The sequence below is a fragment of the Gossypium arboreum genome, chromosome 4 (genome assembly GCF_025698485.1).
Source record: "Gossypium arboreum isolate Shixiya-1 chromosome 4, ASM2569848v2, whole genome shotgun sequence".
Classification (NCBI taxonomy): Eukaryota; Viridiplantae; Streptophyta; class Magnoliopsida; order Malvales; family Malvaceae; genus Gossypium; species Gossypium arboreum.
In genome coordinates, this window is record NC_069073.1 from 6,766,167 (window position 1) to 6,785,759 (window position 19,593).

General features: G+C 35.0%; 1 protein-coding gene across 2 annotated transcripts; it reads left to right on the plus strand.

Annotated features, from left to right (window-relative positions):
- Window positions 1-11,268: 11,268 nt before the first annotated feature.
- On the plus strand, window positions 11,269-18,987 carry LOC108453489 (probable galacturonosyltransferase 15). Of its 2 annotated transcripts, XM_053026977.1 has the most exons (6): window positions 11,269-11,357; window positions 11,652-11,695; window positions 13,552-13,705; window positions 17,347-17,928; window positions 18,019-18,321; window positions 18,424-18,987. In XM_053026977.1, the coding sequence occupies exons 3-6, from the start codon at window positions 13,652-13,654 to the stop codon at window positions 18,706-18,708; spliced, it is 1,224 nt and encodes a 407-aa protein (XP_052882937.1). In that variant the 5' UTR covers window positions 11,269-11,357; window positions 11,652-11,695; window positions 13,552-13,651; the 3' UTR covers window positions 18,709-18,987. The 2 variants fall into 2 exon arrangements, with proteins under 2 accessions (XP_052882937.1, XP_052882938.1); XM_053026978.1 differs by lacking the exons at window positions 11,269-11,357; window positions 11,652-11,695; window positions 13,552-13,705 and adding an exon at window positions 16,301-16,785.
- Window positions 18,988-19,593: the final 606 nt, after the last annotated feature.

A 19,593-nucleotide genomic window follows, 5' to 3' on the forward strand; every position in this document is an offset into this window, starting at 1 on the left:
GATCTTGTTTCCTTCAACGATGAATATAGCATTGACAAATTCTAGTGATCGAAAAGAACACTCTATCGCCTCATCGTCTGTACCTACGTACGGCGCATCACTAGTGAGAGATGCAATGATATCTTCCTCCGCGTTTATCGTTACCAACCTACCCTTAGTTACCAACTTCAACTTTTGGTGTAGGGACGACGGCACTGCCCCAGCCGAGTGAATCCACGGTCTCCCCAACAGACAATTGTATGATGGCTTGATGTCCATTACCAAGAAGTCTACCTCGTATGTATTTGGGCCAATCAAGAGAGGTATCTCGATCCTTCCCATCACTTTTCTTTTCGTACCGTCGAATGCTCTCACGATGTTTTGACATGTCTTCATGTGAGAGTTATCCACTGGCAACCTATTTAACGTGGACAAGGGCATGACATTCAATGCCGATCCATTATCAATCAATACCCCCGGCAATGTGTATCCTTTGCAGCGAGTGGTAATGTGTAGGGCCTTTGTAGATCCCATGCCTCCCGATGGTATTTCATCATCATTAAAGAAAATAAAATTATCCGCGCTGATGTTATTGACTAGGCGATCGAGTTTGTTGACAGAGATGTCATCCGCAACATATGTTTCATTTAAAACCTTCATCAATGCACTTCGGTGAGTATCTGAACTCAAGAGCAAGGCTAGTACGGATATACGAGCTGGCTGTTTGTGCAATTGCTCCACAACGCTGTACTCGCTGTGTTTTAAGAATTTTAAGAATTCCTTAGCCTCTTTTTCAGTTACAGGCTCATTGACGGGTGATTCAGGTCTGGTCGTCTTTTCCTTTTCTTGTTCAATGACCACGGATTTTCCTTTAGCTGATTCTGCCTTTGTGTTCGGAGTATAACGCCTTCCGCTGCGTGTATAGAAACCCTCGTCTTGACCTTTCTCAAAAGCGACAACTGGATTCTCCCCTCCCGGGATCGTTACATTGCAGTCGTAATTCCAAGGAACCCTTTTGCTATCCTTATAAGGAAAAGTAATGGGCTTTTGAATTATGACCTTTGGCGCAATTGGTACTCCGACTTCACTGACTCTTGGTCGGGATATAATTACTGACCGGTGATTGACCCTCGGACATTGTTGGTTGGCCCTTGCTCGACGCACACATCTTCTCCTCGAGGCCCTCAAAGAATTCAATCTCTTTATTTTCCATCAATATCTGTACCATTGCCACAATTCATTGCACTCCTGGATCTCATGACCCTCTTCGTTGTGATATTCGCAGTAGTATTTTACTCCTTCGGGCTTCTCCCCTAAACCTTGTGTAAGTAAACCTTCTTCTACCATTTTCTTCCAAACCCACTTCAATGGAGTCTTTACCTCTGATATATCTATCTTGGTTCTCCTCCCTTCATTTTCGACTATCGCGTTTACCCCTTCATCGAATGATGGTAACGAATTTCCCGCCACATTAGGTCCTGTAGGATCATCGAACTTCACAATGCCCATCTTTATGAACCTTTCGACCAATTTCTTGAAGGCCGTGCAGTTTTCAATTGTGTGTCCCGAGATTCCTGCATGGTATTCGCATTGAGCGTTTGCGTCATACCACTTAGGGAATGGAGGTTGCATGGGTTTTAAGTAAAATGGGGACACTACATGTGCGTCGAACAGGTTCTTGTAAAGCTCCTTATACGTCATTGGAATTGGCGTGAATTGAACTCTTTCGTGTTAGGCCTTGGGTTGGAATCACGCCTTGTAGGGCCTCGATGGCTAGTAGTCACCGCCTTGGTTGGCTCACTTTGTGGTGTGATCGGCTTGGAATAACTTTTATTGTATATGCTTGCATTGTTTACTTCACTTTCTTTCCTTCTAGGAGCCGATCTTTTGGCACTTTCTCCCGCTTCAATTTTCCCACATCTCACGCGTTTTCTATCATCTCCCGGACATTACTATGTCCAGAAGCTTTAGTAGCACTTCCTAACATGTGGTTAATGAATGGGGCCTTTAGAGTGTTGATAAATAGCATGGTCGTTTCCTTCTCCAAGAGGGTGGTTGAACTTGCATCGCTATTTCCCTCCACCGTTGTGCATCTTGTTTGAAGGTTTCACTCGGCTTTTTTCCATGTTTTGTAGGGTAATTCTGTCAGGTGCTATGTCCGTCACGTGACCGTATTGTTTCATGAAAGCTTGAGCCAAGTCTTTCCACGAACCAATTTGGGCACGGCTGAGCTGCTTATACCACTTGGTCGCAGATCCGATCGGTATCTGAAGCAGTGGATCAACGGTGATCATTGTTAACATACCTGTCATCCTTGACGAACATCGTAATATGAGCTTCGGGACAGCTCGTCCCGTTATACTTTTGAACTCGGGGTTTTAAATTTGGTGGGAGGACCGGATCTGGGACTAAGCTTAAGTCCTTAGCATCTATCCCGCCACAGTAATCAGCAGCTTCCATTGCTTTGAATTTTTCCTCAAGCCATTTGCACCGATTATCGAGTTGTTTTGCCATATCTACTTTTCCTTTCTCCATTTCGCTATGTCATCAAGGTCCGGGACAAATGGATTAATTTGGATTATCCCGGATTAGAGCACGATCCTATAGGAATGTTTATTGGTGTCGAGGCAATGGCCCGGTATTCTTTGGGCTTAATAGTGACGGATACCGTTCGTGGATGCTCCTCCGATTGTGGTTGAGTGTTTATCGGAGCAAAGCCCGGAGGATAGATAGGGTCTTCATTATCGTTCCCCATGGTGCTCTTCCCTTTCTCGCGTTCTCTAGCCAGCAACTGCGCCAACTGGCCTATTAGATTATTTTGGGATTCTTCCATTTTTTCTTTCATATCTTGTTGTATCTTAGCCAGTTGCTCTTGCATTTGTGCTTGTAATTGCTCTTGCATTTCCCTTTGCATTTGTTCTATTCTCTCTAATCTCTGATCCATTGCTTTGGTTTTACGGCGGGTATAGTAGCTGTGTTCGGTTGGTTGATTCTCGTTGGTTTCCAGATTAACTGAAATAATTTTGTTTAATCAGGGTCTTTTCACGAAATTTAATGCACATGATGAAATGTAATGCAAATGAATGAATGCAAAACAAAAAAGGCGTTGATTCTAATTCAATTTCATTAGAAGAACTTCACTAGAAGAAATTTTTTTTTACATAGAACGGATGATTACATATACGACTTTGCCCTAATGCCCAAAGCCTTAATTTTTCTAAGGAGCCAAGCTAGTTTTCAGCCTCGATCTGATTCGACTCGTACTTTAAGCTTAATACATCAGCTTGGACCGCCAAGGTTTGCAAGTGATCGGCTACCTCTCGAACTCGAGCCCTGACTTCGCCCATGACATAATCTCTATCTCTAACTGGTTACGAGAGTGGTGAAGTCGTTCCTGCAATGGTCGTTGTTTGCCTCAAGTCGTTCCACTCAAATTTTACTATCTCGTAGTGCAGTCTCGAGTTCTTCTACTTTCCCTTTCAACTCTTCGATCTTGCTCAGACTAGCTTTCAGCTTAATTACCGAATTACAGCTACGATGTCGATGAAGTGATCTTTCCAATTCAACCACCCGGGCACGTAACTTCTCCTTTTCGTTTTGGCTTTCTAACAAACTCTTTTTCAGAGTGTCCTCTCGTATTCGGGCATCTTGAAACCTTTTCTCCCAATGGTCGGCTCTAGTTTTTTCCACTTTGATCTCTTGACGCCATTGCTCTGACGTTTTACCTAAACCGGCAGTTCTTATTGACATACACAGCTTCTTGTAATCGATTTTCAAACTATCCAAACCTTCCTCGACCTTGTTCTTTCCTTTTCTTAACTTCTCAGCCTCTAGCTTGTGGACATCAACGTCTAATCCCAATTTCATTTTCTCTTCTTCTAGCTGCTCTATCTTCTTCCCCAACTCTGAGTTCTTTTTCTCAAAGTCTTGTTTAATGATCTCTAACTCGGATGGGATAACCCGTAAATGCTCCTCTATCGGTTGAGTATTCCCTTGATTCGGCCTAGGGATGTTGTCGTTGACTCTCTTACCCCACCACCATTTATACCCGGGGGTGGTCATCGGGCCTGCGGTAAATCCTTTTATTCTTCGAGCTTGGTTCCATGCATCTGACACCTCGCGAACCCTCTTCTTATAATTATTGTCTTTATAGGAAAACTCAAATTATGCCAAACCCTGTGTCACTGGTATAAATTGCCTTGATCGATATTGCCTTAACACTATCAATGGAGCGTATCCAACGGCTCCCCATATTCCGGCCAGAGGGACCCAGTCAAAATCACCGCACTTATATAAGATCTCGTCAGGAATCAACCACGGAGCTCTCCATTCAACGTCTTTGGCCCGCAAATTCTGGAGAATAGTTATCCATTTCTCTTCTGAGATGTCGTCCCGCCTCGGTATGGCCACGAATTCCCTTAATGGGGAATAATCTTTAGAGAAAACCCGATAAGAGACCTTCTCCACCCTCCAGAAATGGCTATGGAACCAAGCCAAAAGAAGCTGAGCACAACCAATAAATCTTCCCTCGCCTGCTCTCCGGCATGCATTCAAGGATCTGAAAGTTTCTGCTAGTATTGCTGGGACAGGTGTAGTACTTTTATCAAGCCGGTCGAATAGATCTAAGACCGCTTCATCTATTTGTCCTAGCGCCTTGGGAAAGATGATCAAACCGTAGAGGCTTAAGGCAAAAACATCAACCCTTTTCTTCGAATCCGGGTGCGCAAGAATCAAGTCCCTCAAATTCCTCCAAGGAATACACTTACTATCCCTTTTTGCTTGATGCGGCTGCAACCCATTGCTCGCTCATCCGTTACATTCATCAACTTCTTCAAAAAGGGAGGGATGTTGGCAGTCTTGAATAGGCCCTGTCAGCCTGAATCTTTGGGCAATTAAGTAACGCCATGTATTCCTCCACAGTAGGTACTAAATCAAATTCTCCGAAGGTGAAGCAACTGTAAGCAGGGTTCCAAAACTGCGCGAGAGCCCGGAATAAGTACTTATCCACCTTTACATCGAGCAAATAGGGTAAATCGCCGTAGTTACAATAAAAGAGTTGCTTGACTTCACCATTCCAACTATTCCATATATCCTTTAACTCTTGTAGGTTATTTTGAGTCACACTGATGCGAGTGAAATCCCACAACTCCGATTCATATCCCTCGGTCAAACTATCTCCTTTCTCTTGTTGCGTTCTCTCAGACCACACTCGGACGGCCGCATTATCCTCCACTCTATCAAGAAATCCCTTTCCATGCTAAACTCTTCTATTTAGTAATCGAACGTAAATCAACACCCTTTTATGATGAAATGCCATGCGAAAACAATCAAAACACAACAAGTTAGTATTATATACAAAGAATAGAATTCAAAACAAATAAGGAGTAAATAAGCGCCTAATAGGGTAACCACTAGGGTTGGTGTGGTTCTACCTAGGTAGGCTCCTAGGGCTCATTACATGTAGTTCGGTTCTAAGGTAAAGGTACACGAACCAGCAGATTCCTCGACCCGCCCATTATAGGCTCATACGGACCGAGTTCGATTCAGGGGAATACATTTCCCTACGGCTATACGGAGATGAAAACCTCACGAAGACGCAGGTACGGATGTATCCCGAAAGCGATCCACTATCCTATACGGAGGTGAAGACCTCATGAAGGAGTAGTTTCTCACTTTCACTCAAGAGGGTGAAATTGACCAATAATGCGATGCAATATGCAAAGAAACATCATAGAACTAAACTACTTAAATCAAGCATATTATGAAGAAGGCCACGAAAATAACAAACAATATGCAATGCAGATAATTTAAAACCGATTTTTAATTTTCGAAAAAAACAAAAATTAACCAATTTAAGGCTTGACTCTCGAATTCCCCAGTGGAGTCGCCAAGCTGTCGAAACCATTTTTTTTGAAAACGGGAATCGACTTGATTTTGAAAACGAAATTTAAAAAGGGAGTCGCCACCGATCTTGATTTGGTGTGATCGGGTCACCTTTATTTTAATAAAACAATTTTAGTTTACTAAAACGGCATTTTGGTCTACGAAATCCAAGAGAACAGGTTCGAGAGTCGGTTACGTGCGAGGAAGGATTAGCACCCTCGACACGCCCAAAAATTGGTACCAAATTGACTAATTAGTGTCTAAATGTTGAAAATTGAAAATCGAGAATGGATTTGGAATACGATCTTTTCTTGTTAATATTGATTTTAAAATCTTTGAACTAGCTCAAAACAATTTGTTTAGAGATTTCCTTATCTCGAGATATCGAGTATCACATCCCGTAAGTTAGGACACAATACCATGAATTCCGAGCACAAGGTTGTCTTCTAATTTAAACGAGAATTTCATGTGTTTTAAAACTCGAAAAGGATATTTTCTATTTAGAAATAACGAGAAAATCGAAACCCGTAAGTTAGGGCACAATTCCTTGATATCTCAAAATGCATAACATTGCCTTATTTGAAAATTTTCATTTTTGAATAGTAGCGAATGTAATATTTAAACAACAAGTGTTATTTATTTAGGTTAAAATAAGGTGATTTATTGGATAAATGTAGCGAAATTTAATTCATAAGGCGATAATGAAAAAAAATGATGCATACATGAATAAAGTATTACGCGAGCAAATGACAATAGTGGAAATCTGAATGAGCAATTATAACACACAATGGCAATAACATAACATATGTCAATTAAATAATAAGCTTAATAAACACGTAATTGAGGTAATAATATAAAATGATTTGAATCAAACCAATAGATAGTCTTAAATGTAAAATATATACATAAAGGATTTTAAAATAAATACTATAAAGGCAAACTTAAAGTAAATAAAAAAATTTAAAATCATTAATGAAAAGTTTAAAATCATAATACATAAAAGGAGTTCAAAATAAATAATATACATAGTATAAAAACTTATCATAAATATATGCATAAAAAAATAAACAATGTAGAAAGAGTTTAAGATAAAGACACATGAAAATTTGAAAATAAATGCCCTATCTGAAAAGGCGTTTAAGAATAATCAGTATGTAAATTTAAAATAATAAGTAATTCAAAATGATATATAAAAGGTCTAAAATGAATAAATGAAAAGTAATGTAAAATGATTAACATGTATATAATAATTTAAAATGATATGTAAAACTAAAGCGTTATAAAATAGACAATATATAAGATAGTTTATGATGAATAATAAAATAAGTCAAAAATAAATATTATGCAGATAGAAATTTAAAATAGATAACGTACAAAACATTTAAAAAGGGTATACATAGAAAATGGATGACACATATAGAAATTGAAGTAAAATATACAAAAAAATTTAAAATACATAATAAAAGCAGTTTAGAATAAATAATACAATTTAATGAATTTAAAATAAACAATGGATAAAGCAATTTAAAGTATATGAAATAATTTAAAATAATGATATCTAAGACAATTTAAAACAGTATAATATATAAAATTTAAGGTAAATGAAAATAGTTTAAGATAAACAAATAAAAGAAAGGCTTAGATTGATGTGAAAAGGGAAATTACAAATAACAATAAAAATTAAGGGTCCAAATTCAAATAAAATGAATACGAATATTAAAAGGACTAAATTAAAATCTAAATAAAATTAAAGAAAGAATTCAAAAAGAAAAAGAAGGGTAATAGACTTATTTAAAATGTGCGAAACCTCAAGGGACCTGGTTGGGAAATTTTCCCCAACCCTTATGCACAACATTTAATTTGTCTAGGTCGGGGACCAAATCGTGATGAAACAAAATAATTGGGCACTATTTGAAAGGATAAAAACGCAAATCAGGATCAAATCAAGGGTCAGAAAAGGGGGAAGGGTCAAAGTGGGCAATTTCCCATTCAAGGGAGACATGCGGACCCCTTCCCTTTCTAAACGGTGTTGTTTGCTCTTTTCACTTAAGCTAAAAAATTTCTTTTTTTAAAGATTTCATTCTTTTCTTCGCTGTTTAAAACTTTTAAACACCCCCCATTTCAATTCCTCTGCTATGGTTTTAAGCCCCCCTATTTTGCTCAGTCATGCGACCACCGCGCCACCACCGTGTTTGGTGGCCGGTGATACCAAAATGAGTCGCTCGGCCTGGTTCCAAGAGGGTTCAAGGCTGGCCTTCTTTGAGTCGAAGGAAACGAGGAAAATAGATCCCCACCCTTTTTAGTCCCGACGAGAGGAGACCTCCGTGACTTAGCAATGAACGATTCGGTGAGGTTCCTCTCTTCTTTTCTTTTCTTGTTTTATATCTACTCTTACTTAATAGATTTGTGTTAAAATCAAAATGAAATATTAAAGAAATGAAAAAAACGAAAATGAAGATAAAGAAAAGTAAAGCCAAACATCAACCTTTTTTTTGGTATATTGCTTTTGATTGCCTAGTATCGTAAAAAACAAAGAAGTCGAATGTGGCCTTTTATAGTGAAGATCGACTCATTCTACTTCTATTATCTATTTTTTTCTTGTTTTTTGCTCTTTGTTTTCTGCTTTTTTTGTTTTTTGCTTGTTGTTTGTTTGTCTCATTGCTTGCATGCTTGCGGTGGTGTCGAGATCTTGCGTGAGGCTGCGATTGGTGGTGTATCTTTGTGGCCATTTGGTGAAGAGTGGCGGCAGACAAGGTAGGGGTTAGGGTTCTTTGAAACATTTTGGGTAGTTGGGCTATTAGGGTTAGTTTAGGTAATGGGCTAACAGGATTTTGATTTGGGCTTGTTTAATAATTGGGTTATTTGTAAATTGACTGTTTATATTTTTTTGAACTCTTTTTGTTATTTTGGGTCTATTAACTTGGGCCAAAATTGGCCATTACAGCTGCATGCATTATACTTTTATAAATATTTTGTTTGACATTATTTCACTTGATTATTTATGAGGATTATTAATCTAACAAGTTTAATTAATCAATATGGGTTATCAAATTAAATTAATTAATTAATAATGTGTTCTTAAACTCAATTAATCAATTTATAAGTTTATGATGTTCCAAATTCATAGTAAAATATATTCTTACACGTGATTGATCATAAATCTAATGAGCTCAATTAATTTTTATGAGTTATCAAAATAAATAAATCAATTTATCATGATTTATTAAATTCAAATATTCAATTTATAAGTTTATGATGTTCAAATTCATAGTAGAATATTTAAGTAGGAAACTTAATAGTTTATTGAATTAATATTTTTATTTCATTCGTTAAAGCTTATTTTCATTTAATAAAATATGATTAATAGTTTTTATCTGAAAATTAAATATTTTATTGGAATAATAGTTTAATTAAGATCATTTTTATTTAATAAATTATAGTTAATGGGCTTGCTTATATGAAATAGATATAATTTTACTTAAAAATTTAAACAATATGCTATTATGGATAACTAATTTAATAAAAAAATGTATTTCGAACTATAGATATTGTGTTACAAGTGAAAAATTGTTATAAAATGTTAAAATAAAATATAAAAATCGATTCTACTAAAAACTTAGTTATGATAGTGAACGTTGTTATAACAAGTATTGTTATATAGAGAGTTGACTATACATTTTACCTTACACCTTAAAACTTATGTTTTAATATGCACGATTTATTATCTACATCAATTATATGTATTAATAATGTTGTTAATTGAGTTGGTGTCACAAGTAAACTCGACACTAACTCACGTTCGATACGGGGACGAAACCAGAGGGCTGGCTCAACCCCCTAAAATAGAAAATTTTAAATTAGTAAAGGTAAAATTGCACTTTGGCCCCCTAAAAAAGATAAAAATTTGATTTAATCCTTTAAAAATTATAAAGATATAGGTTATTAAAATAGTAAAATTGTATTTTTACTATCGTAAAAATTACAATTTAATTTTGGCCCCCTTTAAAAAAATTTCTGGCTTCGCCCCTAGTTTTATAACAACACCATGATAAACAATTGTAGTGCATTTAGTATTGTTAACATGATGTGTTTATGTGTTTAAATTTCATTTACTCAAAATTTAATCTATTTTTTTATTTTAATGTCGTACATATTTCATGTTTTATTATAATTAATTAGTTTCAAACCATACGTTTCATTATTTATTATATGTTATTTTTAAACACAAATCGTGTTCTAAATCTGTGATTTCTACACGCATACGCATGCATTAGCATTTCTTATTAATACTATTATCGATTAAGTTAGTATTACAAGTTAATCTAATTCTTATTCATTTTAATATTGTAAATATTTCATGTGTTATTCAGGGGCGAAGCCAGAATAATTTTTTAGGGGGACCCAATGAAATTTTAATCTTTTATAGTCATATCTTTATATCAAAGGATTAACTCAAATTTTTATAATTTTAGGGGTTAAAGTACAATTTTACCTTTATTAATTTAAAACTTTTAAAAAATTAGAGAGCCTAAATGATATTTTTCATTTTAGAAGAGACCGGTACTATGCCAACCCTAAAATCGCCTCTCATATAATTATTAATTAATTTCAAACCAAACAATTTATTATTCATTATATTTTATTTTTAAACATACCTCTATATAATAGAATTTCTATATTTAATAACATATAATAAATTTATATTTTAGCGCGTAGCGAGTAATTAATTACAAGTTTAGGAAAATAAAAAATTTTAAAATATATATAAGAAAACGTAATTTTAATTTTTATCTTAATATCCGAGATGTTTTTTTTAAATGCAGGTGCACCAAAAGATAACTAGGATCGCCCTCATAATAACAATTCCTCATCAGCTAGTTAAATTGCAAAAGGGGAACAGCAAGCTTCACCCACTACCTGATTCTCTGTCTGTCGGTGAGAATAATTAAAATATGAAGGGCGAATCCATAATTCCACCATAAAACCAAGCCCCTATCTGAAAAACTCCCACCAAGATAATCACATTGCCATTTCACACTCTCGCTATTCTGTACTACTGCTTAATACTATTTATAATGCTCTCAAAAAATTTTCTTAATTTTTTTTTATGTTTTGTTTCTTTTCGTGAAAATTTAATTAAAAATATAATTTCTTCTTGAGATTTCAATGCTAGTGTTGAGCAATGATCGAGTGGATCTTTGTTTGGATTAAATGGAAGTGAGGAGAAAGTTCAGGAAATCGACAGAAAATAAACAAGTTCTACATATCAGCAACAGGGATAAAGAGAGTAACGATATCGAACACGAGTGAAGGAGGAGGGAGCAAAGGAGCGACGGTGGCAGCAACTAGTGCTGCGGCTGCGCGTGGACGGCTATCGAGCCGAACGCTGTTGCCGGTTGTGTTGGTATTGGGGATCGTTTTGCCTTTCCTTTTCGTTAGAATTGCCTTCTTGGTTCTTGAATCTGCTTCTTCCTCTTCTTGTTCTTCCCCTATCGGTAATTTAATTTCCTATTGTTTTCTGAATCCAATTCGTTTTTTAACTGAATCTTACTATCTTTTTTCATTCCGGAAAATACTTTTTTGAGGAATTCCTGCTTTGATGGTGTTGTACCTTTGCTTTGCGTCTTTCAATTGTACTGTACTGTTTGAAATGCAATACATGCAATAGTTGTTGCTTACACATAATGCCCTCCTCCTAGCCTTTTAGGCTATGTCTTTTATTTTTATTTTACAGACAACTGAAATTTTAAAATTAAAATTAATTATTTTTATTTTAATGGGATTTGCAGAATGTAGAGGATGGAGGCTTTTTAGCGGGGGTTACATATCTCAGGTTAGCATAATTAAGATACAAATTTATATAAAAAAATGAGCCATCTTAATTTATCAAGTGGATTTCTATCTATTTTTATCTATTTTGTTTGGATTGAATTTATTTTATATGTTCTGTATGAAATAATAATAGAGACAAGCAAAGGAAAGAGTACATAATCCGAATGAGTCATGCTAGGCTATACGAAACAACTTGTTCTACTAGATTGCCATCTGTGTTATGATGTTGGGGGTAGTTTTGGAATTTGGCGGACTTTTTGTTTTCTAGCATTTGCCAACATTTACGTTGTCATTGTCTAGGATAAGGATAGGGTAATAATGATACGGAAAAAGTTCCTTTTTTTTTTGCCCTTTTTTAATAAGGGATACAGCGGACCAGGGGCAGGGGTTTTTGAGAAATTGAATCTGAAACTAATTTTTAACTCTAGACTTGAACCCAAATTATTTATTATTTCATTTGTGATTTAGTTGATAATATAAAAATATTTTTATATAATATATAAAATAATCTGAAAAAGTAATTAAAATATAATATAAAATAAGATGTGAAAAAAGTAACATTAATATAACACAAATTTATGACCATATCAAAATTTATATAATATAAATTATTAATTTGTCAATATACAAATATTATACTTAAATAATAAAATAGATAATCGAGAAGTATATCTAGGAGGAACTGTCGGTAATGCACTTCCATTAGTTTCTTTCTTGGACACTAGATCAGTTGTCCTAACATCATCATATTATAATACTTGTCGGACGAGTATTTGCTGTTGTCAAAACTCTGTGCTTTTTCTCTATGTTCTCAACGAAAACTAGCAAAGTGGTAGAACTTTTGTTGGGTTTTGAAGAAGTCAAAAAGTAATCCTGGCAGCAGCTTATATTGATGTAACTAAATTTTGGTCATCTTTAGTCGTTATGAACGTCAACACGGTTTGATGAAAGCAACGATTTGAAAGGCTTGCAGTCTTTATAGAATGAACACTTCATGCCGGGTGCATAATACATGTTTGACTCAGAAAATTTTGATATTGCGAAATAGGTATTAAACATGTTACTGTCGAAAAATAAAATATTTTAAGGCTTGTAGTCTATGAAGCATGGCCACTCATGCTAGGATAAATATGTGTCTACTTCTAACATGACGGAATTTGTATTGGACATGCAGTTACATGTCAGAAATAATAAAATAGATAATGTTAAAGCATGATTAACACATGTTTGAATCTATCCGAACACGGTCATGAATGTTTTTCTTTTGTATTTTCCCAAATTTGGGCTCAGTGATGTGCAGAACTAAAAATTCTAAAGAAATAAGATGCTTGAAATCCATTAAGTAAAAGAAAATTGAAAGAAATAACAAAAATATGGAGTTAAATGTTGGAAACAGTGCAAGTATAAAGCGAAGTATCAATGTAATATGTTACAGCGATAAAAACAAGAGAGGAAGGTACAAAATGAGGCAAGTATAACAATTCCTTGTTGAATATTTGGGTTGTGATGATCTAGGTTTTGGGCTTTTGAGATATTTAGAGTTGCACCTTAATGAGTTTTTTTAAGGCTAAAATTTCTGAATTTAAAATTGGTTTTGAAAAAAATTTAAAAGGCTATTTGCATGTTCCCATTTGATTGGAAAGTATCGTTTTGAAATTTAATTCTATATTTATATATAAACTATTTTTTATTATTATGCCTTAGCATACCTGTGTCTTAAGTTTTCTGAAACGTTTTGTCTGTATGTCATGTTGTCCTGTATTACGTTTTCCTGTTTATACTTCCTAGCTTGTAATAAATCATATACGATTTAGTTTGTGATTGTCATGTTTATGCATGTGCCACAAAGAAACTCAGAGAAGAACTGACAAGGGCACTAATCGAAGTGAAAGATGGCAACATTGTTGATGGGGGAACAGAGGGTTCACTTGAGACATTCAGTGAACTTGTGAAGGAGATGACGTCAAAACAACAAGATATCAAGGCCTTTGCTTTCAAGACAAAGGCCATGGTAATTTACTCTTACAATTTTATTCTTGTCTTTACACGTGCACATCCATTTCTTCCTTTCAGTTATTAGTATCAATTTGTCTACTTCATTGATAATGGGATAGTTGTCTTTTCTATAGAGACCGTAGCTCAATACTGCTACCTAAATATTTTTACATAATAATGTACTAGTGTGTAAGGCTATAAAAGTATATATTGACTCAAACATCCTAAGTAGTAGTACTTATATTGTTATTATGCTTTTTTTATTTCTGATTTAATTTATGTGAATCAAGGCTATGCTTAAGAATTCACTCTCTACCCCCGTAATAACAAATATATGAGGAATTTTTAAGGTTCTTAAATTACAGAGCCTATACTGTAATCACTCACTACAGGTTGTCTTATGTGACTACAGTAGTAAATATCACAGTTTAAATTGAAATAGAGGACGGAGGAAAAAGAAAAGAATGTTCAAAAGATTGTAGGGTTATCTTTCCTGAAGACAAAAGGGGGAAGTGAAAATGGAAAACTTAGGCAGTGAGATAGTTATGAGTTCTACTCATTTAGAGAAGTATGAAAGAAACTATGACTATAAATGGGACCATATATTATTTTGTTAGTAGGTATTTATATGAACAGGCCTCTTATGACTTAAAATGAATGAAACTTGAGATTTGGACCGGGCTATTAGACATAATGAAAATAGGGCAAGAAGGTAAGGGATAAAGCATAATTAGGTGGCTTGTTTGAAAGACTGTTTTAGAGTAACTTCAGAAAATTTCTAAAACCTGAAATCTTGTTTGATCATCTAAATTTTGTACCATCAGAAATCAGCATCAAATTTTAATTATCAAGGCACTATAGTTTTATTTTTCATAAAAAAAGAAAAAGAAAGAAAAAAAAAACTGTCTTTTACTTTCAAACGGATTCAGTGTGGAACTTCAGGTTCATAACGCCAGAGTCCTGAAAAATTAAATTTAGTCTTTAAAGTCTGAAAATTGCATATGAAATGTATTTAATGTGGACAAAGTTTATGCATTGCGCTTGTTTTGAAATTTGGATGTTCTAGACCGTTTTATCTTGACCTATGTCTTTATTGGCTATAGTTTGTAAGCCATACTTAATTATTTGGATATAGATTATTATTACCTCCTATCCCCAGTACAACTGGTACTACTACAGCATTCTGCTCCTCTTTAAAATCTGCATTTTGACCGTATTCTAAATGAACTGGATCTGTAATTTCTCTGTGCAACTCTTCTTGAGCTTCTTGGTAAATCATGTGATGCAGTTGATACATCTGTCAACAGGATGAAAGTATCCTTTTGATACTACTACCAGCTTTCCTCTTGTGTAACTTAAACCAGCAAATTACTATACCTTAAGATATGTATAAAATTAACTAATGAGTATTTTTCCTCTTGAAGTATTCTTCATAGGTTTCTCTGAGCTAAGGTTGCTTGCATTTCTCTTTAGCTTGACTATTGCATTTTATTTTGTAGTTAATAAATCCAAAATTTCTTTGGGGGGTTATGTTTATGTATTTTTTTCTAACTTTTTCTTTTCTATTTTTAACCACTAATTGCTTTTGATGGACCTAATCATCATTTTGTTTGTACTGAGGTTTTCTGGTGTTGGTAAAGTTCATGCGCATCTTACTAGTGTTTCTTTTATAGAAATGTAAGTATATTTCAAAGTTAGAGATAACCAGCAACTTGGATTATCCCATTTTGCCAAATGGTTTACTTTTCGATGTAAAATGCTTTTATAGGACACCGATGATGAGGCTTTTCTTTTGGGTTTTAGTCAATTTGTTGTCTGGCGTCAGAATGGTTTGCTCTAACTAGTTCTTATATGCCTCTGTTGATTTTTGTTAGTTTGAGACCACATGTTCGAAGGTGTTTGACCTTAAAATTCATGACCTTACAGAAACAGCAGTTAGTTACTAGGTTCATGTGCTGGTGTAGTTGTTTTCTGAAATAACTTTAAACTTACCTGATCCTATTTGTTGCTGGCAATCAATCAGATATAATTGCATATAATGATCACTAGTATGTCCATCTTTTTCCTGTTTCTTATACATCCATTAATTATGTGTTTACACATTAATTACCTGGGAAATTTGATTATTGATGTCTGGCAAATATTTGGGAAGAAAAAAAAAGCCACTTTTTATTCTTGGCATCGGTGAGATTCCTATAACCAACAAAAATATCTAAAATTTGTATAAATTGCAGTGTCTACTAGTGGAATAACATTCTTGAGAACTTGGACGGAACACCTACATTTGAATTCTGTAAGGAGGGAATTTTATCATATAATATCATGCAAATAGATATATATTTTTTATATATTTTTGTTTTATGCTTTCACTGCTTCTATCTTACCTGTTTTATCCTCAGGTAATCTTGAGTCAAATTTAATGGCATCTGTTATACCTACCTCTCTGTGTCAAGTTATTGGCAGGATGGAAAGTGCATCCTTCTAAAGTGCTTTGCCAAGTGGTGTTATCCCACATTTGTTAAGTATTAGGTATCCTGTGGTCTTGTATTAAAGTTGGGGCCTGCCACTATCACCAATTTATTTTAGGTCGGATACTTTAAGTTGTGTTACCCCACATGGCCACATCTGTTAACTATTAGGTTTCTTGTGGTCCTATATTAAAGTTAGGGCCCTTCACCTATTACCAATTGGTTTTAGGTTGGATGCTTAATACACTCGTGTATCATATACATGCATGATTGTATGTCTATGTATGCATGTCTAGATGTATGGTAGGGCCCAAGCTTACCCAAAATTTTAAGTTGTCAACTGATGGAGACATCTTTATATATTATGTCTTTTATTTTTCTTTTTCAATCCTTTGGGACAACCCTTTTGTCTGACCTTCAGTATTTCTCCTGTCTCCTCTCTTGTTTTGATCTCTGAGCACATGAAGACCATCATCCTTCTCCCTTGTGTAACCCCTCTTCCATAGTATCCACCGCACTGTGTCTCAAATCCTCTCTGCATTATCCACTATATTTACTAAGAGTTCCAAATAAGACAACCTGAATCAGCCAATGGTATCAGTAGGCTTTTAAGTGATTTCCAACTTGTGTATGAACTGCGGTCTTATCTCCTCTCCTATTAGCTCAAAGTTTGATTTTACTTCCTAGCAGTGATTCACAGGTTTCGCTGCACACACTTTATAGGACTTGCTAGATCAATATAATCTCAAAGGAACAATTTCGTGATGTGCTTTGACACTTCTCTTTCTATATCCTTAAAATTATGTAACTACTAATTTTGAAAATTTCGTGTTCTTTTGAAATGTCAATTTGACAAATAGTTTTGACAGAATTTCTCCTCCCATACTTCTGAATCCAATTGAAGACGCCCAAGTGTTTTGCTAATTTTTGTTGCTTGCAGTAAATATTTATGTTATCTCACATATATTGCCTTCTGGTTTGATTTTACTCGCTAAGCCATGTTTGTAGTCTGTATTTGCTTGTATGTGCTTTCTGCATACATATGGCCTGAATGCTTATTATTACAATGAGTGGCCTAACTAAATTATGTGAATAAATTTTATATTTCGTAATTTGTTTAGTATGTAAATTGCAATATATGTAAACACTCAAACATTCCTCTAACAAGTCAAAGTACATCCATTTCCAGCTTTTAGGTATGGAGCAGAAGGTCCAGTCAGCAAAGAAGCGTGAGTTAATGTACTGGTATTTAGCTTCAAGGGGTGTTCCAAAGAGCCTACATTGCCTCTGCCTGAAATTGGCAGAAGAGTATGCTGTAAATGCAATGGCCCGCTCTTGTTTACCTCCTCCGGAACATGTTTCTCGCCTTGCTGACACATCCTTCAACCATATTGTGCTTCTGACTGACAATGTCCTGGCCGCCTCTGTTGTGATATCCTCTACAGTTGAAAATGCAGCCAGTCCTGAAAAACTGGTGTTTCACATAGTAACAGACAAGAAAACGTACTCCCCAATGCATGCCTGGTTTGCAACAAATACGCTGAAATCAGCAGTAGTGGAAGTTAAGGGATTACATCAATATGATTGGTCTCAGGAGGTGAATGTTGGAGTTAAGCAGATGTTGGAAATACATCACTTGATTTGTAGTCATTACTACAATAATCTGAAAGAAAACGACCTTGATTATGGAGGAGAGCATCAAAATTTTTTGGAGGCTTTAAGCCCTAGCTGCCTGTCCCTTATGAATCATCTTCGCATTTATATCCCTGAAGTAATTACTTTTAAAATTCTGCATTTGATTTGTTCTGAACTTTGAAATTCAATTGGCATTGAAATGTTCTAACTTTCATGGGTTCCACAGCTGTTTCCGGAACTCAACAAGATAGTATTCTTGGACGATGATGTTGTAGTACAACATGACATATCATCTTTGTGGACATTGGATCTCAATGGGAAAATCGTTGGTGCCGTCGTTGACTCATGGTGTGGAGAAAACTGCTGTCCAGGAAGGAAATACAAGGACTACTTGAATTTTTCACACCCCGTAATTCCATCTCACCTCGACCAAGATAGTTGTGCATGGCTTTCTGGTATGAACATCTTCGATCTTGAAGCCTGGAGGAGGAGCAACATCACATCTTCTTATCATAAATGGTTGAAACTCGTAAGTAAATTCGTCTGCTGCTGGTTCAGTTATTTGGTGATTAATGTTGCTTTACTGTCCATGTAACTGCTGGAATCGTACTATATACATCTGTCTTTACAGAGTCTCAACTCGGGGTTCACACTATGGCAACCAGGAGTGCTTCCGCCAAGCTTACTTGCTTTCCAAGGGCACGTGCATCCTATTGACCCTTTATGGCAAGTGGCTGGTTTAGGGTATCGTTCCTCATCTGCTGGAGGACAGATATTAGAGGCTGCTGCTGTTTTGCATTTCAATGGCCCTGCCAAGCCATGGCTTGAGATCGGTTCTCCAGAAGTACGAAGCCTGTGGAGTAGACATGTAAATTTCTCGAACAGCTTTATCCAGAAATGTAGGGTTTTGCATTAGGGCCAGAGGACAAAGTTCTCTGGCACCATGATGTACTCATTTCAGATTCGGAACCATGAAAACCAGCAGTAACACGGTTCGGAACCAAAGCAGAGGGAAGAAGGTATTGGCTTCAGTCTCTGCATAGTATGGAAATCGGTAACTTTCATGTCCATAATAGAAAATAGATGAAGGTACTTAATGATTTAAGTAAGATATGGTAAGGATCTTCAACATATATGATTGCATAAACAATGTAGCTGTTCAACAACATTCATTTAATCCAAATTACTTTTATCATGTCTTTTTCCCCATGATTTACCTATTGCTTCACAAATTGTAGTTCAGCCATGATTGTGAATTTTTTTTTTTTAATTTCAATCAATTGAAGAGCCAATTTGCGTATCAGCCCCTATTTTTAGGGTAAACTAAACCTAATGCCCCTAAGCCTTGATTAAAACTATATTTTTATTAAAGTTACATAATTGTCACTAAAGTTATTAATAAATTTTTACATTTTGGTTGGTTAATGATAAATTTAGTCCTTGAGTTATAACTAAAATGTTAATTTAATTTTTTAATTTTTTAATAATAATCCTAAAATTTAAAAGAATATTAAAAATAAATGAATAAATTTAAAACATATACTAATTTGATCCCAGAAAAGTTTTTTAGAAAAGGAAGTACATTAAATAAATAAATAAAATTAAAACTAAAATTACCTAAAATAATCCCATCTTTATACAAAGAGAAACCAAGCAAAAGATTTTATTTTTAAAAAATATTAGACAACAAAATTCGAAAATATCTGAATTATTATTAAGAAAAATTAAAAGTATCACATTGATATTTTAATTATGGTTCAGGCTAAACTTTTATTAATCCTTTAAATTAAATTGTTATGTC

Excerpts from the sequence above, each read along its gene's own strand:
- LOC108453489 (XM_053026977.1), top strand. The coding sequence starts at position 13,652 with ATGACGTCAAAACAACAAGATATCAAGGCCTTTGCTTTCAAGACAAAG. Across the intron at positions 17,929-18,018 it reads TTCGCATTTATATCCCTGAA|CTGTTTCCGGAACTCAACAA; the intron begins GTAATTACTTTT and ends TGGGTTCCACAG. Across the intron at positions 18,322-18,423 it reads ATCATAAATGGTTGAAACTC|AGTCTCAACTCGGGGTTCAC; the intron begins GTAAGTAAATTC and ends CTGTCTTTACAG.